This window comes from Hyla sarda, chromosome 9, assembly GCF_029499605.1.
Source record: "Hyla sarda isolate aHylSar1 chromosome 9, aHylSar1.hap1, whole genome shotgun sequence".
NCBI classification, from domain to species: domain Eukaryota; kingdom Metazoa; phylum Chordata; class Amphibia; order Anura; family Hylidae; genus Hyla; species Hyla sarda.
The window spans coordinates 40,984,128-41,010,358 of NC_079197.1; the positions used below are offsets into that span (position 1 = coordinate 40,984,128).

At 46.3% G+C, this 26,231-nt stretch overlaps 1 protein-coding gene across 2 annotated transcripts in view; it reads right to left on the bottom strand.

The window, feature by feature from the left end:
* The window catches only part of MPP1 (MAGUK p55 scaffold protein 1), a 75,695-nt gene that overhangs the window by 40,451 nt on the left and 9,013 nt on the right, over positions 1-26,231 (bottom strand). The window contains exons 2-3 of one of the 2 annotated variants that reach the window (XM_056537925.1): positions 7,719-7,781; positions 6,021-6,110 (exon numbers count right to left, since the gene is read on the bottom strand). The exons of the other annotated variant lie outside the window; for it this stretch is intronic. Coding sequence (XP_056393900.1) covers positions 6,021-6,107 — 87 coding nt within the window. The 5' untranslated portion in view covers positions 6,108-6,110; positions 7,719-7,781. The remainder of the gene's footprint in view (positions 1-6,020; positions 6,111-7,718; positions 7,782-26,231) is intronic. 2 annotated transcript variants of the gene reach the window in all.

Consider the following 26,231-nt stretch of genomic DNA (forward strand, 5'->3'; position numbering starts at 1 on the left):
CTAATGGTGTGGTCAGTTCCGGTAGCTCGTATGGTTTGTGACTCCACGGGGCTCGAGATAGCTGTCTCCTGGTAAGGTCGCAGGGGGCAGGCAGGTGAATTTCGTCCTGGTTTTCGGGTTGCATTTTTTCTGTTCCGCCTGGCAGTGTTCTTGCTTTTAGGATTAGGATGACTTTGTGAGAGGTTCAGCTATTGTATGAAAGCTGGATTAGTAAGTGTTACCAAGTGTTCATTCACATCAGCACCTCGGGTTCACGGTTATGGTCATGCATAACTTCAGGTATTTTTCTCTCATCATGTATTGTCGGGAGGCTCATTGCGGGATATTTTAATTTAATTTATTTTTTTAGGAAGATATCACACAAATCGGACATCGATGAACAGCTATCGATTCCTGAGACTCCAGAGGCACGGAGCAAGGTAGTTCAGCATCATACAGGGCATGGACTATTCCGAAAATTACTGCAGAATTATGTAGGAGAGGGGTGCCTTTCCCAGCAACCACCAGAAAGGCTGAACTATATAGAATTATGATGTCGGACGCTCCGGGTCCCAGTCAACAAGTGGATCGGTTTTCGTCTATTCAGACAGCCTTGACCCAATTACATGGTATGATGAGTGGCTTCTCCAACTCGTTGGTAGAAGTCAGAAATCACTTGGATTCTATGGAATCCAGGATTCTGGCGACAGTAGTGGCGGGGGTTCCGGCGGTGGAATTTGCTCCGGCGGTTGTTCCCATAACAACTCCAGATACAGCAGCGGTAGCTCTTCCCCAGTGTTGCTATCAGACACCAGCAGCAAGTATGAGTGAAGCTTCAGGTGCAGTTCAAGCTTCAGTTTCAGGTACTGTTAAATCTCTGCATGTGTTGCCAGCGCATTTCATACCACAGAGAATTCGGAAAGATATTCTGGAAGGGAAATACATTAATCTTGTGTCACTTTTAATAGCTTCCCAGGATCTTGCTGAAAGCAAGACTATTGCCTGTGGTGAGGTTTCAGTAGTCCTGAAGAGTAAAGATATTAGACAATCGGAAATTGGCCTGAATTCATGCTTGCTTTCAGTCTTTACCGGGATGTTGTTTGTTCTGTACATCCTCACCGCAGAGAGGAGCTGGACATCTACTTATACAAACTTAAGAAATTTGGGGCACAAGTATGGCGGATTCGCATTTTACGACTGCCTTTTGCAGCTAAGGCTGTGGCAGCCCTGTCACAGTTCCAGCATACTACTAACTGGGCTGTGATGGATACCAAACTATTTTGCCACCATCTTGTGGGTCTCAAGGCTCCGGCCTGTGCTAATTGTAATTCTATTGCCCATACCAGTACCTGGTGTGGTCAGGTTAATTCACAAGCCTCCACCAGTGGTACCAAGAGCCCAAGTACCACTGCCAGTTCTTTTCATAGAGCAGGTCCGGGTCTTGATAAGTTGGGTAGACCCATTAAATATATTAAGTATGTAACAATTACAAAGGGTCTTCCTGCAACTATTCTCAGTGCAGGCTCCTGCATGTATGTTCCCAGTGTTTTAGGGCTCATTCCAAGTCATTGGCCCTCATTTACTAAGAAAATCGGGTTGTAAGTCTATCTTGCTTTCTTACCCGACTGCTTTTTCCCCCTGGTATTTATTATTATGTCGCTCCCTGTTTGTCGCACTGGGTTTTGTTGGTTTTGGTTTCCAACTCCTCTGAGCTGTCGGGAAAAAATCCACAACAATACAACAAATTCGGGTTGGAAACCTTTATAAATACGTGGGAAAGCTCAGAAAGGTCGGGTTACGCCCCTTTTTCGGGTTTGGGAGAATCCACATCGGGTCCGTCGGGAAAAAATGTTGCATCGTGTCGCAGACTGGCGCACGATGTCTGCGACATGGCGCAGACAAAGATGCGACAAAAAAACCTGACAAAAGAGGTCGGGTTTAGAATAGTAAATGAGGGCCATTGTGCTCACAGAAGGGTTCCTGACTAGGTGTGGTGGATGTGGAAGCCCTGGCAGCTTTCTTACAGTCTCACCCTGACCAATCAGTGGTGCAGTGGCTGTTGCAGGGCTTCAAGTCTTGATTCCATACGGGAGTGGTGGCATTGCCACAACAATCTCATTCATGTCACAATTTACAGTCCGCGGGCAGAGATCCAGAGGCAGTCCCCACACTAATCCAGGCGGAAGTTCAAAAGGGGTATATGATCAGCCCCTTCTCGGAAATTCCATTTGACACATGGAGAATCAGTCCAGTTGGTGTGGTTGTCGGTAAACTCTCAAATTAAAAACGTTTAGTGTCCGATTTGTCTGTCTGTCATTCCTGCAACATTCCGAGTGTTAATGCTCTGGTGCCATCGGAGGAGTATTCTATGAAATACGCTTTGGTAGATCAGGCCATACAGATTATCGTCAAGCTTGGTGCGGGGGCGTAGCTCTCCAAGGCGGATGTCACCAACGCATTTAAGTTTTGAGTATCCTCCCGGACTTCTGGAAATGGTATAAGGTTCAATGGCAAGGGCTATATTACTTCGCAACCAAGCTTACTTTTGGGGCCAAAAGCAGATCCAGATCAACGCTTATTATGAGCTTTACCAGAAAACTTCTGGTTATCTTTGATGTATAATTTTCATGTGAACATGATGGTGTGAAAAATGCAGCGGCCGATGCATTATCTTGTGAAAAACTTGATCTCTTTTTTTCAGGTCATGCCAGGGGCAGACAAGACGGCTACTCTGGCACATCTTGTCAAAGACCTGATGTTGAATTAGGCCGATTGATGTACAGCAGTTAAAGCGTATTCCCATGTTTGGAAAATGTTTTTGAATTTCAAACAGATACATCCGCAAGGCAGTCGGGGCATCATTTATATTATCCTTATGTTTGTTGGTTTTTGCCACTATGACCTCACTCTAAGTCACAATACTATCAAGTTTTATTTGGCTGGGGTAAAGCACTATTTATCGTTAGAGAATCCTGGGGGTGGGTCCATATTTTCAGCTCATCCTATCCGTACCAGTCTCCGGGGAATCCAGAAGACCGGGGAATCCTATTGTCACACCAGGTAGCTTACCCATTACGGGGGCTTTATTCAAAACAGCTCTGAGTTACTGGATCAGAATCCTTTCAGGCTTGTGGGCAGTAGAGTACTTAGGCAGCTATTTTTTATGGGTTCCTTCGACTAGGGGAGTTTACTACTGCACAAGGTAGTAAGGGTTTTGTCCAGGCCAGTCAATTGCGCTTATTCTCCGATCATGCACAACTTACTTTGGTCTCCTCCAAGACCTCACTAAGCAACTCGATAGTTCCTTACTTTGCTACAGGACATGCATGGTACCCCGTTGTGGTGCTCAGGGAATATGTGCAATTCCGCAGTCAGGTTTCTGCTACTGACCCTCTCCTACCATTTCCCCACAAGGCTCTTACCACCACCGTCTTCGTTTCTCACATCCACTCTCTTATCAAGTCTTTAGTGGAGATGAGCGAAGTTACAGTGATTAGATTCGTCATGAACCTTGAGGCTCAGCATTTGCTGACTTCAGCCTGCATAAATTAGTTCAGCTTTCAGGTGCTCCGGTGGGCTGGAAAAGGTGGATACAGTCCTAGGGAGAGTCTCCTAGGACTGTGTCCACCTTTTCCAGCCCACCGGAGCACCTGAAAACTGAACTAATTTATGCAGGCTTAAGTCAGCAACTGCTGAGCCGAGAAGTTTGTGACAAATCGAATTACTGTAACTTCGCTCATCTCTAGGTTTGGATGCTGCTAAATTCTCAGGCCATTCCTTTAGAATAGGTGCAGTATCTGCGGCATCCTGTAACAATGTTCCAGCGCACATCAAGAGGCTAGGCAGATGAAGGTCCGGTTGTTTCGATACTTATATCCATGACCCACATAAATGAAAATTTCTGCTGTTAAATCTCTTGTTTTCTAATAAGCTATTAAGTTTGTTGGTTTTGCCCTGTCGGCTGCTCAGGCGCACCACCAGCCGCAGTTAATTGTAGTTAGTGAAGGAATTTTAGGTGGTATTGAGGGATGGGGGAGGGCTACTACTCAGGCATAAGGCTTTGACCATAGGTGTAAGGTTAGTTACAACTTGTGTTTATGGGAGGAGCCTGCAGCCTCTGCTATATTAGGGTGGGGAGGGGATTCAGTACCAAGCCGCATGTGTTGTTCCCCAACCTTAAACCCCCCCCCTTTTTTTCTTACGTTATTCTGCATTTTTCATGGGTATACCCTCTTTACGTATACCCCCGATGGCAGCTCAGACACACCACTAGCTGCAGTTAGTTGGAGTTTGTGAAGGAAATCTACTCAGGAAATCTACTCAGGAAATCTACTCAGGGGGTAAGGCTTTGACCATAATGGAAATTAACCCCTGCAAGTCTCACTGGCTAAATAAGCTTTTTCTTGAGAATTCCTCCCAAAGAACGGACGTGTTGATTCTTTCAGCAGAACCCAGATCTGTGTCCAAAGTTCTGCTACGGAACTTATATAGAGCAGCAGAATCCCATCAAAGGAGAAGTCTGAAGCTCAATGTTAGTAAAAAAAATTTTTAGTATGGTTTTAGATTGCGGGAGGTCCGAACCGCTGGTGCCCACCATGATCGTCTATATGGAGCCCCGGGTCTCCCAGAGCGGGGCGTCATGACCCACCGCCCGAAACATGACCCTCCCCACCGTGTTCCCTCCCTAACTCTCTATGGGAGAGCCTAAGATTGCAGAACGGCTCTCCTATAGAGAGATATGGAGGGGGTGTGGCAAGGGTCGTGACGCACTGCTCTGGGGGAGAGAGTCGGGTCTCTGTACAGACGACCGCAAGGGGCCCCTGCGGCTAGGTGGATACGTTGTTAGTAACATGGAGCATTAGACTTCCCCTTTAAGATCAATGGGATTCTGCTCTTAATGTGCATGGACCCTTAGGATGGGTTCAACGGAGCTTCCAAGTGTGGCCAGCGCCGACTGGATCAGTCAGGGCTAGGACCACGCAGACATTGCTGTTCCCATAGCGGATTCCAGAACATTGCAGAATTTTTTGGGTTGGAATTCCCGACAGAAAATGGGTCAGGTTTTCCGTGAACCCATTCACCTGCATGTTAAGCTTCATGTAGCTAAATTTCCGTACGAAATGCCTGAGCGGAATTCTGGTTGGGAATTTGGTAGCGTGAACCCCGCCTTACACCATCGCCGACCATATTTAAAAAAGGTGCCTGACAGTTTTTATGCCGTCTAAACTTTGACTCTTTGGGACGGTTTCCGGCAGTTTCTCCACTGAGATTTCTCCTTGTTTGGATATAACATTGTTTCCCCAACCAGTGTGCCTCCAGCTGTTGCTAAACAACTCCTCCCTGCATTGCTGTTCAGGCATGCTGGGAGTTGTAGTTTTTGCAACAGCTGGAGGCACACTGGTTGGGAAACAATGTTATATCCAAACAAGGAGAAATCTCAGTGGAGAAACTGCCGGAAACCATCCCAAAGAGTCATAGATTATCAATCAAGCCCACCGAGTTGCAGAGAAGCTGCTAGGGACCACACCGATAGCCTGTTTAGTCAGCATGAAATTTATGATAGGTTCCCTATCAAATGAAATTAATAAAATCATCAATAAAAAACTAAATTAATTTTCTTATTCTCAAACCCATGGTATGCTTATAATATGGTGGATTTACCAAGGATTTTTTGCTGCCGATTTAACAGGGCCCTGGTGCCTAAGGGGGCCCCAAAGAACATCTTCCCCATAAGAGACCAGTATTCTAACTGGCACATGGGGCCCTGTTGCAGATTTTGCATCGGGGGGCCAGAAGCTACAAATTACACCTCTGATTTCAACCTTTGCATTGCACAGAGTAGCAAAATCTATTAGTTTCTTTCTATTGTGTCTAAATTCATACAGGCCATATCACATACAGTGGGCTATAAAATATCCTAACATTACTATATTGACAGACCCTCAAATAGGAGTTTCGCCTGACTGCACAACTAACAAAAGGTGAACGTAAAACTATTTGTAGACATTATCACGTGAAAATACAAAACATAAATGCCCTACTTTAGTTTCATTTAGTTCCCACTTCCTCTTCCATTTCCCTGTGTGGATAATTACTGACTTATAAGGGGGGAGGGTGTAATTTATCATTGCCTGTGTAAATAAAGTTATTTTACTGTTTACTTCCCTACATTCACCAAAGAGATGCACATTATTCATACATAGCAAAGTAGCTTTGATGCAGACAAGTTTTGTGCAAAAACGTTTACAACAAAAGGATAGGGGATATGTTATAGATTGAGGTGGTACGGCCATTGGGACCCCCTGCGATCTCCTGAAAGGGGCCCCGGCAGTCTGTTGGAAGGGGGCGTGCCAACCCCCACACGGAGCAGCAGCCGACATGCCCCCTACATGTTTCCCATAGAGATACATGAAGGGGTGTCGGCTAGGGATCGACCGATTATCGGTATGGCCGATATGATCGGCCGATAATCACGATTTTGGGCATGATCGGTATCGGCAATTACCTTGCTGATAATGCCCTGCACCGCGACCGCCCCCCCCCCCCTGACCCGCCGCACCGCGACCGCCCCCCCCCCCCCGCGTCGCACCCCCCACCGTAGTGCTGGGCGGTATACCGGTATGGATTTTTGCCCATACCGCTATACCGGTCGGGCCCCTCCCCTACCCTCCAAGTCAATAAAAAAAAAAATAATAAACTTACCCGTAATGGGGGTGGTCCGGGCCATCCATCCTTCCTGTAGTGTCCGGCGGCATTCCGGGTGTAGGGTGCACCGGTCCGGGCTGTCCTTCTCCGGGGGTCCTCTTCTCCACTCCGGGCAGGCTCCGGCCTAGTACGCTGCATAGACGCCGCTACGCCGTGACGTCAGGTGCGTCGCTGCGCAAGGGCGTCACGGCGTAGCAGCGTCTATGCAGTGTACTAGGCCGGAGCCTGCCCGGAGTGGAGAAGAGCACCCCCGGAGAAGGACAGCCCGGACCGGTGCACCCTCCACCCGGAATGCCGCCGGACACTACAGGAAGGAAGGGAGGGAGGATGGCCCGGACCACCCTGACAGGTAGGGGAGAGAAGCGGGTGGCGGCGGCGGCCTATGGCACCGCAAAAGCCACTGCAGTGCATTGATTTAAAGCGCCCGCTTTAAATCAATTACCTGCAGCGGTGTCGAGGGGGGATAGCCGATAACTTATACCGGAATATCGGTATAAGTTATCGGCTATCGGCCCTAACCTCCACAGATTATCGGTATCGGCCCTAAAAAAACGATATCGGTCGAACCCTAGTGTCGGCAGCGGCTTCCTGCAGGGATCGAAAAGGCCACTTCCGACAGACTGCCGGGGCCCCGTTCAGGAGATCGCAGGGGGTCCCAGCGGTCGGACAACCCCCTGCAATCTATAACTTAGGATAGGGGATAAGTAATATTTCACTGCACTACTCCTTTAAATTACTAACCACAGCAAAAAAAAAAATAATAATTTAATTAATTAATTAATAAATAAAACCTGCACACTGCATTCAAGCTGTTCTCCTTGAAGTCTAGATTATTTGCGAAAAAAATTGGGTGACTTACAGTTCGCAAATAATTGCGACTTTTTATAATACACACAAAAAAAAAAGATTAAGGCCATTAATACACCCCCCTCACGTTCGTGCCCATGAACTCCCAACTATTGTGACATCAATAGAAAATAACTCACAATAACCCCATAATGGAACGTAGAATATAAGAGGGAATTATTTCCTACCGTTAATTCGGTTTCCACTAATCCTTCATGACGGCACCAAAATGGAGGTTGCTCCTCCCATCACTGTAGGGACAGGAAACAGAGGGTTAAGAGGGCTCCTCCCCACACACACCCCAGTGCTTTTCAAATTACTACCAGGATGTGAGATATAGTAAACCCAGCATCAATAACATAGGGTGGGAGTTACGGTGGTGAAGTCACGAAGGATTAGTGGAAACCAAATCAATGGTAGGAAATAATTCCCTTTTTTCACTGCATCCTTCTTCATGACGGCACCAAAATAGAGCCATACCAGATAAATAGCTCTAGGGAGGGGACCACGGCCAGTCCTTATTGGCCAGTACATCCAATCTGTAATGATTAATAAAAGTATGAAGGCTTGACCACGTAGCTGCCCTGCAGATCCGGTCAGGAGAGGAGTCTGCTTTCTCGGCCCAAGATTAAGAAATTGCTCTTTTAGAATTTTTATGCTGAGAAGCAATTAGATCAAAACACAAAATGTAGATGTGCGACCATGTCTGTTTCCTCTACTTTAATTCACGCTCTTGTAGAGTGTCCTTTAACTGAAGGGAGACAATCTTTTCCTTCAGACTTGTAAGCTTCTAAAATAGAACATTTAATCTGCCAACTGTATCTTTAGAGGCTTTCTTGCCTCTATTCCTACCCCCCAAAGAGATTCTCATCTGACCTCTATTCAGCTGTAGCTTCTCGGTATTTGAGAATAATCCTCCTAACATCGAGGGTATGGAAAAACACATTCTTTCTGATTCTTGGGGGTTCTGAAAAAAAAATAAAAAATAAAATAAAAAAGGGTTAAATAATCTCTTGGCTTCTATGAATAAAAGAAAACGCCTTGGGGAGAAACAAACAACTGGACAGTGTGAGAATTATTTTCTCGTCTGTGACCTTAAAAAAGGGTTCCCTAATAGAAAGGGCCTGGATTTACCCCACACTGCGGGCTGTAGTAATGGCCACTAAAAAGGCAACTTTCCAAGAAAGAAATTTAATTTTGGCAGCAGAGGCAGGTTCAAAGGGGTTTTTGGTTAACCCCGATAGGACAACATTGAGATCCCAGCTAGGTATTGAAGGTCTGGACCTGGGTCTAATGACACTGGCCCCTTTAATGAATTTTTTAACTAGTCTATCCACAGCTAGAGATATACCTAGAAAATTAGATAGCGCTGTTACCTGCACCTTAATAGTGCTCCAACTAAGACCCTCCAGCAAAAACTCTAAGATAAGAGGAATGTTAGGATTCTATCCCGCAACCAGAAATAAAATTTACGCCAGGTGCTAGTGTACACACAAACTGGAAAAGCTTCCTCCCTGAATGGATCGTTGAGATGACAGGGTCTAAGAGACCCTTTTGCTTCAGAATCCACCGCTGAGGATCCACGCCGAGAGGTGGAATATGTCTACTTCTGGAAACCATAGGGAACCCCGATGTAGAAGATCTGGTCTGACCGGGAGCGTGAGAGGAGGGGCAATAGCTAGGGTCTCTAACAGATGGAACCAGTTCCTCTTGGACCAGGCTGGAGCTGCTAGAATCACTCTCCCTTTCCCTTATCTTCCTTAGAACAGCTGGAATAAGAGGAAAGGGGGGAAAGGCATAGGCCAGGTTCCAATGCCAGTCCTGACTCAGGGCATCCAGACCTGCAAGAAAGTCCTTCCTGTTCAAAGAAAGAAGCATTAGTACTTTGCCGTTTTCTCGAGTAGCGAACAGGTCTGAGGAACTCCCCAAGTCTGGACTATCATGTTGAACGTGGCCTTGTGAAGTTCCCACTCCACGGGATCCACCCTCCTCCTGCTCAAGAGGTCTGCCTGAACATTGTCTACCCCTCTCAGGTGGACTGCGGAAATAGAGAGGACAGTCTTCTCTGCCCAGGAAAAAATTTCCCTGGAAAGATGGAGATTAGGGTGTCTGGTCCCTCCTTGATGTCTTAGGAAGGAAACTGCTGTCATATTGTAAATTTTTAGGTGTTGCCCGACAAGGTGGTTCTGAAGGGACATAAGAGCCTTCCAAACTGCCCTGAGTTCCCTGTAATTGGAAGACTTCCAACTTACTTCTGGAGTCCAGGATCCCTGGACTGAGCCCCACTGGGAAACGCCTCCCAACCTATCCTGCTTGCATCTGTAGTTAACGTCACTACTGGGGAACAGGACCAAACTACTATTACCGAAAGATTCCTCCTGTCCTGCCACCAGTTCAGAGATCTCTTTGTGACCAAGGAGATAGGAATCAAATTGTCTAGGGACGACTGACACATACTGCGTACAGTTTGGAAGGCTCTTATGTCCCTTCAGAACCATCTTGTCGGGAAACACCTAAAAATTTACTCCGACAATATGATAGCAGTTTCCTTCCTAAGACATCAAGGAGGGACCAGAAACCCTCATCTCCAGCATCTTTCTAGGGAAATTTTTTCCTGGGCAGAGAAGACTGTCCTCGCTATTTCCACAGTATGTCCCAGTGGAAGAGGAGATATACCTGCAGGGGTCTGGAGTGGAATTGACTCCATGCAACTGCTTGTATGCAGAAAGCCTAGGATCCTCATGCATTCCCGGATAGAAGCACAAGACCTCTTCTGAAGAGTCTCTACTTTGTGAATCAAAGCGTCCTTCTTGGCATCTGGGAGAAAGTATGTCTGAGAAACTGAATCTAGAGAGATTCCCAGGAAAAATCTTGCAGGTGGAGGGATGTAGACTTTACTTTTCCCAATTAACCTTCCACCCCAGAAACAAAGACATCCAAGGACTTTGACAGGTGCCATTGAATCTCTTACCCAGATCTCGCTACAAGAATTAAGTCGTCCAGATAAGGAAAAATCTGGATGCCTTACTGCCTTAAGTCTGTGACCATCTCCACTACAAGTTTGGTAAAAACTCGAGGTTCAGTGGAGATCCCGAACGGGAGAGAACAGTACTGAAAATGGCGAATTACTGCAAACCGAAGGTACTGCTGGTACCAGGGGTGAATAGGGATATGATATTACGCGTTCTTTAAGTCTACCAAGCACATCAGAGCATTCTGAGGAATCAGAGTCCATCTTGAAGAGACAGTAGACTATCCACTTGTTGAGGTGTTAAGTTTATTATAGTCCGATAAGACCCATTATGTTTCCTCACCAGAAAGTCTGGAGTAATGACCCCAACCTTCCTGATCTGAGGGAACTGGAACAATAGCTCCTAGGAACAACATGTCTAGGACACCTTTTTGCAGCTGAGCTGACTCTGTGGGGGAAGTAAAGTGACCTGAAAATTGTTGTGAGGTAGACTTAGAAATGCAATTTTTAGGTCTTGATTTATTTACCTGTAGGACCCAATGGTTTGAAATTGTACTGGCCCACTGGTCCCCAAAACAGGAGAGACCTCCCCCCCACTTGACTCCCGTCATTTTTTTGTGGGTGTGGTGTGAGTTGAATTTGGAACGGAGGATAAAATCCTTCCCCTTATTCCCCTTGGGGTAACTCCAACATCCTGACTTCCCCTTCCCTGCAGTACCTTTGGAAGGGCGATTGCCACCACAAAAGGGTTACGTTTTTTTAGTATATTTTTTTCTACCAGAATTTTTTTTTTTTAAATCAATCAGCAGCATCCTCTAAGATCATGTCCAACTCTGGTCCGAACACCTAACGACCGATGAGAGGAATTGAGCAAAGCTTATTTTTGGACAGGGAGTCCCCAGACCAGGCTTTAAGCCAGAGTGCACGGGGGACAGAGTTTGACAGACAAGAGGATCTGGCAGCAAATCTCACGGATTCGGCTGAGGCATCCACCAGAAAACCAGTAGCCATTTTAAAGGGGTACATGACCGGAATTTTTTTAACCCCTTAAGGACCAGAGCGTTTTTTTGCACATCTGACCACTGTCACTTTAACCCCTTAAGGACACATGACGTTCTCATACGTCTCCATTTCCGAGTCCTTAAGGACACATGACGTATGAGAACGTCATGTGTTTTACCGGCCCCCCGCAACCATCTGGAGCGGAGCCGGTCCCCGATGCCTGCTGAAATCGTTCAGCAGGCATCGGGGCATATCGCCCAGGGGGGTCATTATGACCCCCCATGTCGGCGATGGCCGCAGATCGCTGGACAATTCAGTCCAGCGATCTGCGGCGGATTCCGGGTCAATCGGGTCTCCAGTGACCCGGAATTACAGGCTGTTCGGGGCCGTCTTCGACGGCCCCGAACAGCCAGAGCCAGCAGGGGTGAGGTGGCACTGGTGCCACCTCACGATCGCCCTGATTCGTCGGCCGGATTACCGGCCGACCAATCAGGGCGCCTGCTGCGGGTGTCACTCCCGCTCCGCCCCTCTTCCGGAGGACGTGAGCGGGTGCGGGACGTGCACCCCGGGTGCTGGGGACCCCGATCCCCGGCGCCCCTGTTGGGATCGGGGCCCCAGGAGCAGCGGCGGCGGCGGAGACGACGAGGGACTGACCTGGTGCAGCGAGGATCGTTGGAGGTGAGTGACAGCCTCCTGCTGTTGCTTAGCAACAGCTCCCAGCATGCAAAAAGGGCATGCTGGGAGCTGTAGTTATGCAACAGCAGGAGGCAGACCACCACAACTCCCAGCATGCCCTTATGGGCATGCTGGGACTTGTGGTTTTGCAACAGCTGGAGGCACATTCTTTCTATGGAAAAGTGTACCTTCAGCTGTTGTGTAACTACAACTCCCAGCTTGCACAATCAGCTAAAGTGCATGCTGGGAGTTGTAGTGGTGCATCTGGTGGTTGCATAACTACAACTCCCAGCATGCCCGTTGGCTGTCGGTGACTGCTGAGAGTTGTAGTTTTGCAACAGCTGAAGGCACACTGAGTTAAGTAGCAAACCAGTGTGTCTCCAGCTGTTGCATAACTACAATCCCCAGCATCCCCAGCCAAAGTAGTATGCCTCCAGCTGTTGCATAACTACAACACCCAGCATGCCCTTCCGCTGTCCGTACATGCTGGGGGTTGTAGCTTTTGCAACAGCTGAAGGCACACTGGTTGCAAAACACTGAGTTTGTTACCAAACTCGGTGTTTCACAACCAGTGTGCCTCCAGCTGTTGCAAAACTACAACTCCCAGCATGCACTGATAGACCGTACATGCTGGGAGTTGTAGTTTTGCAACAGCTGGATGTCCCCCCCCCCCCCCCCAATGTGAACGTACAGGGTACACTCACATGGGCGGAGGATTACAGTAAGTATCCGGCTGCAAGTTGAGGTGCGGCAAAATTTCTGCCGCAGTTCAAACTGCCAGCGAAAAACTACTGTGAACCCCCGCCCGTGTGACTGTACCCTAAAAACACTACACTACACTAACACACAATAAAATAAAAAGTAAAAAACACTACATATACACATACCCCTACACAGCCCCCCTCCCCAATAAAAATGAAAAACGTCTGGTATGCCACTGTTTCCAAAACGGAGCCTCCAGCGGTTGCAAAACTACAACTCCCAGCATGCACTGATAGACCGTACATACTGGGAGTTGTAGTTTTGCAACAGCTGGATGTCCCCCCCCCCCCCCCCCAATGTGAACGTACAGGGTACACTCACATGGGCGGAGGATTACAGTAAGTATCCGGCTGCAAGTTTGAGCTGCGGCAAATTTTCTGCCGTAGCTCAAACTGCCAGCGAGAAACTACTGTGAACCCCCCGCCCGTGCGACTGTACCCTAAAAACACTACACTACACTAACACAAAATAAAATAAAAAGTAAAAAACACTACATATACACATACCCCTATACAACCCCCCTCCCCAATAAAAATGAAAAACGTCTGGTACGCCACTGTTTCCAAAACGGAGCCTCCAGCTGTTGCAAAACAACTACTCCCAGTATTGCCAGATAGCCGTTGACTGTCCAGGCATGCTGGGAGTTTTACAACAGCTAGAGGCACCCTGTTTGGGAATCACTGGCGTAGAATACCCCTATGTCCACCCCTATGCAATCCCTAATTTAGGCCTCAAATGCGCATGGCGCTCTCACTTTGGAGCCCTGTCGTATTTCAAGGCAACAGTTGGGGTATCGCCATACTCGGGAGAAATTGGGCTTCAAATTTTGGGGGGTATTTTCTGCTATTACCCTTTTAAAAAATGTAAAATTTTTGGGAAAACAAGCATTTTAGGTAAAAAAAATATATTTTTTTTTACATATGCAAAAGTCGTGAAACACCTGTAGGGTATTAAGGTTCAAATTACCCCTTGTTACGTTCCCCGAGGGGTCTAGTTTCCAAAATGGTATGCCATGTGTTTTTTTTTTTGCTGTCCTGGCACCATAGGGGCTTCCTAAATGCGGCATGCCCCCAGAGCAAAATTCGCTTTCAAAAAGCCAAATGTGACTCCTTCTCTTCTGAGACCTGTAGTGCGCCAGCAGAGCACTTTTCACACCCATATGGGGTGTTTTCTGAATCGGGAGAAATTGGGCTTCAAATTTTGGGGGGTATTTTCTGCTATTACCCTTTTTAAAATTGTAAAAATTTTGGGAAACCAAGCATTTTAGGTAAAAAAAAATATATATTTTTTTACATATGCAAAAGTCGTGAAACACCTGTAGGGTATTAAGGTTCACATTACCCCTTTTTACGTTCCCCGAGGGGTCTAGTTTCCAAAATGGTATGCCATGTGTTTTTTTTTGCTGTTCTGGCACCATAGGGGCTTCCTAAATGCGGCATGCCCCCAGAGCAAAATTTGCTTTCAAAAAGCCAAATGTTACTCCTTCTCTTCTGAGACCTGTAGTGCGCCAGCAGAGCACTTTTCACCCCCATATGGGGTGTTTTCTGAATCGGGAGAAATTGGGCTTCAAATTTTGGGGGGTATTTTCCGCTATTACCCTTTTTAAAAATGTAAACATTTTGGGAAAACAAGCATTTTAGGTAAAAAAAATATTTTTTTTTTTACATATGCAAAAGTCGTGAAACACCTGTAGGGCATTAAGGTTCACGTTACCCCTTGTTACGTTCCCCGAGGGGTCTAGTTTCCAAAATGGTATGCCATGTGTTTTTTTTTGCTGTCCTGGCACCATAGGGGCTTCCTAAATGCGGCATGCCCCCCAAAAACCATTTGTCGCTCCTTCCCTTCTGAGCCCTCTACTGCGCCCACCGAACACTTTACATAGACATATGAGGTATGTGCTTACTCGAGAGAAATTGGGTTTCAAATACAAGTAAAAATTTTCTCCTTTTTATCCCTTGCAAAAATTGGGTCTACAAGAACATGCGAGTGTAAAAAATTAAGATTTTGAATTTTCTCCTTCACTTTGCTGCTATTCCTGTGAAACACCTAAAGGGTTAATACACTTACTGAATTTTTTTTGAATACTTTAGGGGGTGTAGTTTTTATAATGGGGTCTTTTATGGGGTATTTCTAATATGAAGACCCTTCAAATCCACTTCAAATTTGAACTGGTCCCTGAAAAATAGTGAGTTTGAAAATTTTGTGAAAAATTTCAAAATTGCTACTGAACTTTGAAGCCCTCTGGTGTCTTCCAAAAGTAAAAACTCAAATTTTATGATGCAAACATAAAGTAGACATATTGTATATGTGAACCCAAAAAAAAATATATTTTGAATATCCATTTTCATTACAAGCAGAGAGCTTCAAAGTTAGAAAAATGCAAAATTTTCATTTTTTTCATCAAATTTTGGGATTTTTCACCAAGAAAGGATGCAAGTTACCATAAAATTTTACCACTAAGTTAAAGTAGAATATGTCACGAAAAAACAATCTCGGAATCAGAATGATAACTAAAAGCATTCCAGAGTTATTAATGTTTAAAGTGACAGTGGTCAGAATTGCAAAAAACGCTTCGGTCCTTAAGGTATAAAATGGCCTTGTCCTTAAGGGGTTAAGCATTAATCACTCTTGAATGCTTTTACCTTTGAATTTGATTCAGAGAGATTTTTTTGTGACCTACTTTAACATAGTGGTAAATTTTCACCGATACTTGCATCATTTCTTGGTGAAAAGTTCCAAAATTTCAAAAAAAAATTGAAAATGTTGAATTTTTCTAACTTTGAAGCTCTCTGCTTGTAAGGAAAATAGACCTACCAAATAAATTATATATCGATTCACATATACAATATGTCTACTTTATGTTGGCATGTTTTTATTTCTGGAAGACATCAGAGGGCTTCAAAGTTCAGCAGCAATTTTCCACAAAATTTTCAAAATCTGAATTTTTCAGGGATCAGTTCAGTTTTGAAGTTGATTTGAAGGGCCTACATATCAGCAATACCCCATAAATGACCCCATTATAAAAACTGCACCCCTCAAAGTATTCAAAATGACATTCAGTAAGTGTGTTAACCCTTCAGGTGTTTCACAGGAATAGCAGCAAAGTGAAGGAGAAAATTCAAAATCTTCATTTTTTTACACTCGCATGTTCTTGTAGACCCAGTTTTTCAATTTTTACAAGGGATAAAAGGAGAAATCCCCCCAAAATTTGTAACTTAATTTCTCTTGTGTAAGGAGTTACCTCATATGTGGATGTAAAGTGCTCATCGAGCACAGTCGATTCGCTCAGAAGAGTGAATTTTTCTGAAATGGTTTTTGGGGGGCATGTCTGCGTATATAGGAAGCCCCTATGGTGCCAGAACAGAAAGAAAGAAAAAAAAAATGTGGCATACTATTTTGGAAACTACAACCCTCAAGGAACGTAACAAGGGGTACAGTGAGGCTTAACACCCCACAGGTGTTTGGCGACTTTTCGTTAAAGTCAAATAAGTCAAATGTGTAAATTATTATTTATTTCACTAAAATGCTGTTTCCCCCAAATTTTACAAGGGGTAATAGGTGAAATGCCCCCCAAAATTTGTAAAATTTGTTGATGTAAAGTGCCCTATGGGCGAACTACAATGCTCAGAAGAGGAGCACCATTGGGTTGTTGGTGAGAGAATTTGGCTGGAATTCAAGTCGGGGGTCATGTGCGTTTACAAAGCCCCCATGGTGCCAGAACAGTGGAACCCCCCCCCTCACATGTGACCCGATTTCGGAAACTACACCCCTCACAGAATGTAAAAATGGGTGCAGTGAGCATTCACACCACACTGGCGTTTGACAGACTTTTGGAACTGTGGACTGTGCAAATGAAACCACTGTTTCAAAAGTCTGTCAGACACCTGTGGGGTGTAAATGCTCACTGCACCCCTTGTTACATTCCTTGAGGGGTGTAGTTTCCAAAATGGAATCACATGTGGGTGGGAAGGAGGGGGGGGGGGGGGTTACTGTTCTGGCACCATGGGGGCTTTGTAAATGTACATGGCCTTCAATTACAGCCAAATTCTCTCTCCAAAAGCCCAATGGCGCTCCTTCTCCTCTGAGCCCTGTAGTGTGCAAGCAGAGCACTTTACGTCCACACATGGGGTATTTATATACTCAGAAGGAATGGTGTTACAAATTATGTATTTTTTCCCCCATTACCCCTTGTGAAAATGAAAAATTTGGGATAACACCAGCATTTTAATGAAAAAAATAAAATTCTCATTTTCACGTCCAACTTTAACAAAAATTCGTCTGACACCTTTGGGGTGTTAAGGCTCACTATACCCCTTGTTACGTTCCTTATGGGGTGTAGTTTCCAAAATGGGGTCACATGTGGGTGTTTTTTGTGCTTATGTCAGAACCGCTGTAACGATCAGCCAGCCCTGTGCAAATCACCTTAAATGTTCTCACTCCTGAGCCTTGTTGTGCGCCCGCAGAGCATTTTCCGTCCACATATGGGGCATTTCCGTACTCAGGAGAAACGGTGTTACAAATTTAGTTTATTTTCTTCCCTTTTACCTCTTGTGAAAATGAAAAGTATGGGCAACACCAGCAAGTTAGTGAAGTTTTTACAACAACATGCTGGAGTAGACCCCAATTTTGATAAGGGGTAAAAGGAGAAAAAGCCCCCCAAAATTTGTTAAGCAATTTCTCCCGAGTACGGAAATACCCCATATGTGGCCCTAAACTGTTGCCTTGAAATACAACAGGGCTCCGAAGTGAGAGAGAGCCATGCGTATTTGAGGCCTAATTAGGGATTTGCATAGGGGTGGACATTGGGAATTACTGATGTAGAATACCCCTAACAGGGTGCCTCCAGCTGTTGCAAAACTCCCAGCATGCCTGGAAAGTCAATGGCTGTCCGGCAATACTGGGAGTTGTAGTTTTGCAACAGCTTGCAGCTCAGTTTTTGAAACACAGCTGTAACGGTTGTTTTTATTTTTATTGGGGGTCGGGGAGCTAACAGTGTAGGGGTACATGTATATGTAGTGTTTTTACTCATGTATTAGTGTAGTGTTTTTAGGGTACATTCACACAGGCAAGGGTTCAGAGCAAGTTTTCCGCTAGGAGTTTGAGCTGCAGCGGAAAATTAGCTGCATCTCAAACTTGCAGCGAGAAACTCTGTAACCCCCAGCCCGTGTGAATGTACCCTTTGGCTGTCCGTGCATGTTGGGGGTTGTAGTTATGCAACAGCTGCAGGCACTGGTTGCAAAACACTTAGGTCGCAAACAGTTTCCCAACCAGTGTGCCTTTAGCTGTTGCAAAACTAAAGCTCAGCATGCACCGACAGCCAAAGGGCATGCTGAGCATTGAAGTTTTGCAATAGCTGGAGGCACACTACTACAGCTCCCAGCATGCCTTTGGCTGTCCATACATGGTGGGAGTTGTAGTTATTTAACAGCTGGAGGCACAATTTTTCATAAACCACCATGCACCGGCCTATAACACGCACCCTCATTTTACCAAGGATATTTTTTTTACCCAAATATCCTTGGTAAAAAGAGGGTGCGTGTGTGCATGCGTATACCCCGATACACCCCCAGGAAAGGCAGGGGGAGAGAGGCAGTCGCTGCCCGCTTCTCTCCCCCTGCCTTTCCTGGGGTCTAGAGCCCTGCTGGGATAGCTTCTCTCCCGCTGGCTATCTGCGCCGCTGCCCATTCTCTCCCCCTGACTATCGGTGCCGATAGCCAGGGGGAGAGAAGGGGCAGCGGCACCCATTGCCGGCGCCGCTGCCCCGTTGCCTCCCTCATCCCCGGTTGTATAATTACCTGTTGCTGGGGTCGGGTCCGCGCTGCTTCAGGCCTCCGGTGTGCATCCCATGCGTCGTTGCTATGCATTGCGCGGCGCAATGACGAGTGACGTCATTACATCTCGCAGCGCATAGCAAAGACGCAGGCTATCAGCGCCGGCAATGGGGCAATCCAGCCAACTAATCATGACGTGCCCACTTTAAATCATTGAACTGCAGCGGCTAATCGGCGTATAACACGCAGGTAGACTTTAGGCTAAAAAAATTTATACGGTAAATACGGTACTGCGGAGTTGCTGTTGTGCCTCCAGCTGTTGCAAAACTACAACTCCCAGCATGCCCTTTGGCTGTGCATGCTGGGAGTTGTTGCTAGGCAACAGCAGGAGGCAAACAGCACTTACCTCCTGCTGTTAGATCCCTCCGCCGAAAGCCACCGCTGGGGACCACTGCCACACCGGAACTGTGGAATGCCTTCCTACACCCCCCCCCCCCCCCACTGCCGATCACCCCCTCCCTCCACCAGCGTTGTCACCTAGCAGGATGGGCGATTGGTCGGCCAGTCCAGCCAACTAATCACGACGATTGTGCCACCTCACTCCTGCTGGGCAAGGTTGATTGGTGCCGACTCAGACTACACCAATCACCCTTTGACCTGGAATCGCCGATCTGAATTGATCGGCGATTTGCGGCGGCGATTGTCGACATGGGGCGGCGATCACTTTGCAAGGGGGGCACCTGCTGAATGTTTCCAGTAGGCATCCCGCTCCCCGCCCGGGGGACTAGAATTCCCACGGGCGTACAGGTATGCCCTTGGTACTTAAGGGGTTAAATCAACTGGTGCCAGAAAGTTAAACAGATTTGTAAATTACTTCTATTAAAAAAAAATCAATCCTTCCAGTACTTAGCTTCTGTATGATCCACAGGAAGTTCTTTTCTTTTTGAATTTCCTTTCTGTCTAACCACAGCGCTCTCTGCTGACACCTCTGTCCATGTCAGGAACTGTCAAGAGCATGATATGTTTTCTATGGGGAATTGTTCCTACTCTGGACAGTTCCTGACATGGACAGAGGTGTCAGCAGAGCGCACTGTGGTCAGACAAAATAAAAAATAAAAAGAACTTCCTGTGGATCATACAGCAGCTGATAAGTACGGGAAGGATTACTATTTTTTAACAGAAGTAATTTACAAGTCTGTTTAACTTTCTGGCACCAGTTGATTTAAAAAAAAAATAATAATAATGTTTTCCCCTTTGAGGAGAAATTAAACTAATCTGATCCCTGGGGGAAAGGGAACGAATCATCCATTAGATATTACCCTATAATGCTTGGCAAAGCGTTTATAGGGTAAAATGTTTGTCCTCACCATCCCCGGGGGACGCTCCTGCCCCCAGGGATGGTGAAGATATGAAGTTATAGATTAGTCACCACCGCGGCCCATCAATCAAGCAGAGGTGGCGTTGCTTCCAGCCCAAGAATGGGAGTAGGTGAGTGGAGCTCCCCGCCCAGGGGACTACTTACGGCCATAGCGGTGACTAGTTTATAACTTCATATCTTCACTATCCATGTGGGCAGAAGCGTCCCCCAAGGATGGTGAAGATAAAGATTCTACCCTAAATAACCCTTTGCCAAGCATTATATAAAAGGTAAAATCTGATCGGTTCCCTTTAATGTGGTCTTCACACGGTTTAGCCAGATAAACATAGCTCTGGCTATGGAAGTAGCGGCCACATTGGCTTTAATTGGGAAAGCCTCTGTCTCCCACAGTCTCTAAAGTAACCACTCTGACCTACGGTCCATGGGATCCGTAACCCCTCTGACCTACGGTCCATGGGATCCTTAAACCGACAGGCATCCTTCAAAAAGAGAAGAGAAGTACGTTTACCTACTTTGGCAATTGGTACATCTACTTTGGGCATTCCATACTTACCGGCCGAGGCGGGACATCGGAGCTTCAGCCTATCACCGGCCGCAGCGATGTCCCGCCTTGGCCGGTGATAGGCTGAAGCTCCATGTGACGTGCCGGGCTAACAGGAAGTAAGAAGAACACAGCCCGGGGAACCGAACACCTGTACCTGAGCTCCGGGGGCTCGTTGGCAGGTAAGAGAAAGTGTGTTTTCTTTTATTTTGCAGCCCGGACGGGATAAAAGGAAAAAAAGTGTGTGCGCCGGAGTACTCCTTTAAGGGATCCCCGCATCACAGCAATGCCCCGGTCTGCTACAGAAGCTGCTTGTTAGTGGTGCGGGTCTCGCAACACCTGTGCGTGCGCCAGCTTGATTCTCCTGCGCGTCCTCTGACGCAACGTAGCTACACTGGCACACCCGCGCGTCATTAGAGACCTGCCCCTGCTCTGAACTGCAGAGCCCCCCCGAGCAGCCGCGCTGGTTTGGGGACGTCGGGAGGGCTGCTTGACCAGGAGGAAGGAGACCGACAGGGGCCCTGATCGACCAGACCCCGCAAGCATCCCTCTCAGGACAGGAAAAACACTGGGGTGTGTTTGGAGAGGGGCCCTTTTAACCCTCTGTTTCCTGTCCCTACAGTGATGAGAGGAGCAATCTCCATCTTGGTGCCGTCATGAAGAGGGATGCAGTGGAAAAACTATTGTGACAAATTACAACAGAACTAGTAAAACTCACAATAAAAATTAGAAATGTCCCAATACCTATTTTTTAAGACCGAGTACCGATACTTTAATTCTAGTACTCGCCGATACCAAGTACGAGCACTTTTATTTCAAAGGGAATCTGACACCAGGGAGATCCGGTTTCTGGCGCTGTTTACCGTATGATATGTGGGTCCTTGTTGTGTACAATGGAGGCGGCTGCTGTAGTATGAACCAAGATTTCTCTCTTCTCCATTGGACAGAACAGGGAATTTGCACTGGCGGCGAGACCGATGACCACATGGTGAGCAGCGGTAGAAACCGGGTCACCTGCACTATCTACCTTTAAATTCAGGTTCGTGCAGGTGACTCTGCTGTAAGATTGTCTTTAATAGTAGGTAGTATCCCCTTGCAGACATTAGCAGCAGCAGCCCCCCCCCCCGGCAGTCATTAGTAACAATCTACCCCTGTAGACAGCAGGCCCCCTTGTAAACAGCGCCCCCCCCCTTGTAGACAGTAGCAGCCCCCCTTTAGACAGTGGGCCCCCATTTAAACAGCAGCAGCCCCCCCCCCGTAGACAGCAGGGCCTCCCTTTAGACAGCAGCAGGGCCCCCCATTTGGACAGCAGCCCCCCCCTCCCTCCCCCTGTAGACATTAGCAGTAGCCCCCTCCTTGCAGACAGCTCACCTGTGGATGTCCTCTGCCGGGTGCTGCCTCTCTACTGTCCCGTCCTCCCGATGGCGTCCTATGGAGGAGCATTTGACACATACGTCACTCTGCTTCCTCCATAGCGTTACCGCTGGGCGCAGGGGAGGAAGTGGAGTGACGTGTGTGTCACATGCTCCTCCATGGAACACTATGATGCGGACGAGAGGATGGGAGAATGGGGCAGCGGAGCTGCACCAGGTATCGGACATGGTATCAGGGACATTAAACGAGTCCCCAATACCATGCAAATGGCTAGTATCGGTCCCGATACCAGTATCGGGACATCCCTAATAAAAATATAAACTACTGTGACATTACAGTAGAGCACAAAGTATAAATATACATTATTGTGACATAATCACAAGCGGTTGAAATCTAAAGTAAACCTGGTTTAACACACATGCACTGAGCTGTAAATCCACAAATATATGAACTTCATGGTCTTGGTTCTTACTCCTGTACTATGTGCTCTATTTTATATTTTCAATAACCATTAAGTTATAACAAAAAAAAATGTCTATGGCTGTCTGAAGGTAAGTAGGGTATTTGGAGCTCTGTAAAGGTTTTTTTTTTTTTTTTTTTTTTAGAGGTGGCAGAATTTTTATAATGTGGATTTTGCCACAAATACAGCAACTATACATCAAAATCTGCAAATGATACATATTGAAGCAGATCATGCTTCAGACATTAAAAATGAAAAGAATGATGCAGGGGTCTTGGGGGGGGGGGCATAAAGGTGAAATTAAGAATGATGCAGGCGTCTTTGGGGGGGGTGTTAGCGTTAGGGTAGAAATAAAATTTGGGGGGGTCGGGGGGCATAAAAGTGAAAATAAAAATGATTAAGGGGTCTTGGGGGGTGTTAGGGCAGAATAAGGGGATAAAGGGGTCTGGGAGGAAGAACAGTGCAAAGAAGAATGATGCAGGGGTCTTGGGGTGCCGGGTATTAGGGCAGAAGGGGACATAGGGCTTGGGGGGGCAGAAAAGTTATAAAAAATAATTTAAAAAAATGAATAATGCAGGGGTCTTGGCAGGTGGAGGGTGTTAGGACAGAAGGGGATAGAGGGGGGGGGGGGCAACAGAAAAATTTAAGGAAGGATGATGCAGGGGTCTTGAGGGGTAGAGGAGTCTGGATGAGGACTTCGGGGTCAGGGGGGTAGAGGGAAGATGGGTCTGGAAGAGGACCTAGGGGGACTTAAGGCCCATTCACATTGAGGATATTCCTCCGGAGGAAATCTGCTTGCAGCAGAGTCCAAATTTTTTCAATGGTTTTCTGCTGCTCTGTGTATACTGTGGAATAGCCACAGTGGAATTCCCCCAGCAGAATGGACGTAAACCCCAAGAACGAACATGTTCATTCTTTAGGTGGACATGCATTCTGCTGGTGGAATTCCGTCGGACTGCTATAGACCTGGCGTACATCCGTGCAGTCCTCCCGCCAATGGCTTCAGTAGTGCCTGCAGCAAGTGGATATTCCACTGACTAAATATCCAGTGTGGAGAAGCCCTTAGGGGTCTGCAGGAGGAGGGGAAAATGGGTTAGGGAGGAGTACAGCGGTGGGATTCTGACAAACAGAGGAAACAGTGTCTGGCAGTATTTTTAGGGGTCATGATGTCTGGCAGGGTTATAATGATTATTGTTGTCATACAGAGGATGAAGATCTACTAACAAAGTAACCAATGATGTCCGGGCGTCAGACTCTGAAGAGAAGATGGAGCTGAAAGACAAAGACCAGAGGAAGAAGTAGAGTAAAAAGACAACAGAGAAGGACGTCTACTGCGAGTCATTATACAGTTGTGTATTCTCCTGACCGTCCCATCAGAACTGGAGTCACTTGTAATTTCTTTGGTGATGATGGGTGACACTGTACCCCAATCTGTGGCTCTCCAACTGTTAAATTACAACTCCCATAAGGCCTGAAGCTTTACAGGCATGATGGGAGTTGTAGCTTTGCAACAGCTGGAGAGCCACTTAAACCAAGGGGATTTTAACAAATGTAGCCTATTTAATTTTAATAGGTGTCTGACTTTTCCGACACCCACCATAAAAAAAAAAAAGTCTGCATAGTCTAATATGCTCGGGCCTAATTTTGCTCCCAGTCCGGCCCTGGAAGTACTGTATGTGTATTACAGGAATTTCCCAACCTTTATCTCTACAGTTGTTTCAAAACTACAGCTCCCATCATGCTCTTCTGTCTGCAGGATGGCAATTGTAATTTTGCAACAGCTGGACAGTTCATATGAGGGGGGTGGGCACCTCATTAATTGTTTTAAGGGACAGAGAGGTATAATTAGCTTCAGGGCACAGTGGCAATATAATATTTGGGCACCCAGCATGTGGTAGTTTTATACTCAGGGGAATAGTGTGAGGAAGCATTATAATCAGGGGCACAATTTGTGGCAGTATTATACTCAGGGGCACGGTGTATGGCAGTATTATATTAGGGGCATAGTGTTTGACAGAACTCTATTTAGGCATACAGCATGTGGCAGTATTATATTTAAGGGCACAGTGTGTGGCAGTTGAAGAACAAGTAGGATTTATTAAGTACTAATTATGTTGTACAACAGGCAGTGCCTATTTCTGGCATGACACTGTGGCCGCTAGATGTAAACAAGTTCTTAGCGTTTAGCTCGGACCTTCACCGGATGGCAGACATGGAAAAGCGGACCCTGTTAAAAGTAGTTGAGTACCCCTGTCCTATACAAACGATGAGTGTCTGATGGCAGGGAGTCAGACCACTGGGACCCGCCCGAGATCTCCTGTACGGCACACCGGCTCTCCCCAGGAACAGGGTGTGTCCCCAGTTCATAGCGGCAGCCTACATGCCCCCTCTATGTATCGCTATGGGAGAGCCAGAGATACAGGGTGTAGGTGCCGCTTCTTGCAGGGGTAGACACGCTCCACTTTTGGGGACTGATGAGTTGCCGTGCAGGAAATCGGAGGTCCCAGCGGTCGGCCCCCCCTGAGATCAAACACTTCTCCCCTATCCTATGTGATATGTTTTCCTAAAATAAAATAACACTTTAATGGTTTTACATAACAGTAGCAAATACAATAAAGAATAAAAAACAAACAACACAAAGCATGCAAGGAACCGATGTAGGTCTCCGCAGCCAGACTCCACAGATAACAAGTCTCAGACTTTTACTAGACTTGTATACAGCCCGCTGGCAGAGCAGGAATGGGCAAAGTCGGGGGGGGGGGGGGGCTCTGACATTTGACAGATGTTTGCGAGTTTACGTACACTTTAAAAATGAGCTTAACAGAACCTACAAACAGGATATAGCGGTTAAGATGCAAATCACTGGCAGGAGGATGATACTGTTGGCTTCTTCTTTAGTGACAGTCACAGTACTATAGACAGTGATAGGTGGGTATACCTGAATAAAAGGTTTTTTAGAGATCAATTAAACTTTTTTCTTCTACCTTAATAAAAATCGGATTGACTGGAAAACAGAATTCCAGAGAGTTGGGAAGATCAAGAGGAATCCTGGAGATAGGAAGAGGTGAGGAGAGAAAAGGAAGGAGCAGATAGAGGACAATAGGGCAAATATGTGTGGATAAGGCTAAAGTTTGCCATTTATGGTAAATAATCCACTGTATGAAGACATGGACCTTGTCCATCATTCCATGCATTTGCTTCTCTCTGCCTAACCAGATTCTGTAGAGATGATTCAAGGGTGGAAGAAGTCCCTATAGTGAGGACAGCCCCTGTGAGTCACTGTATGCAACTGATTCACGAATGAATGGAGTACCTGTGTGCAGCAGGGACCACCACTATGTTGTCATTGTATGGGGGAATATTGGTCTGTTTACAGTGGTTTTTATTTAGTATCCATATGGTGGTATTACCCAGTCACTATGTTGTGGCTGTAGTGATTAAGGTGTGGTGCAATAATTTTTCATTTGTATATGTGATGTTATTGGTCTCTATAGTGGTTTTTAAGTAAGAACATTAGGTCACTGTAGTAGTAGTAGTAGTAGTAGTAGTAGTAGTAGTAGAGCCTTAAATGGGCAGTTTTGTTTTTTTTTGCATTTGATACAGCAGGTAAAATAAAGATTTTTAATTTACTCCCTTTTCATGACACTTTCATGGCCTTATAAATGTGGCCACTAGGGGTCTCCCTTCTGGTCCAGACTGCATTCTGTCTGCTCAAAAGCACACAGACTTTGGTGTCCTGCTGGACTGGTAGGAGACCAAACTCAGGA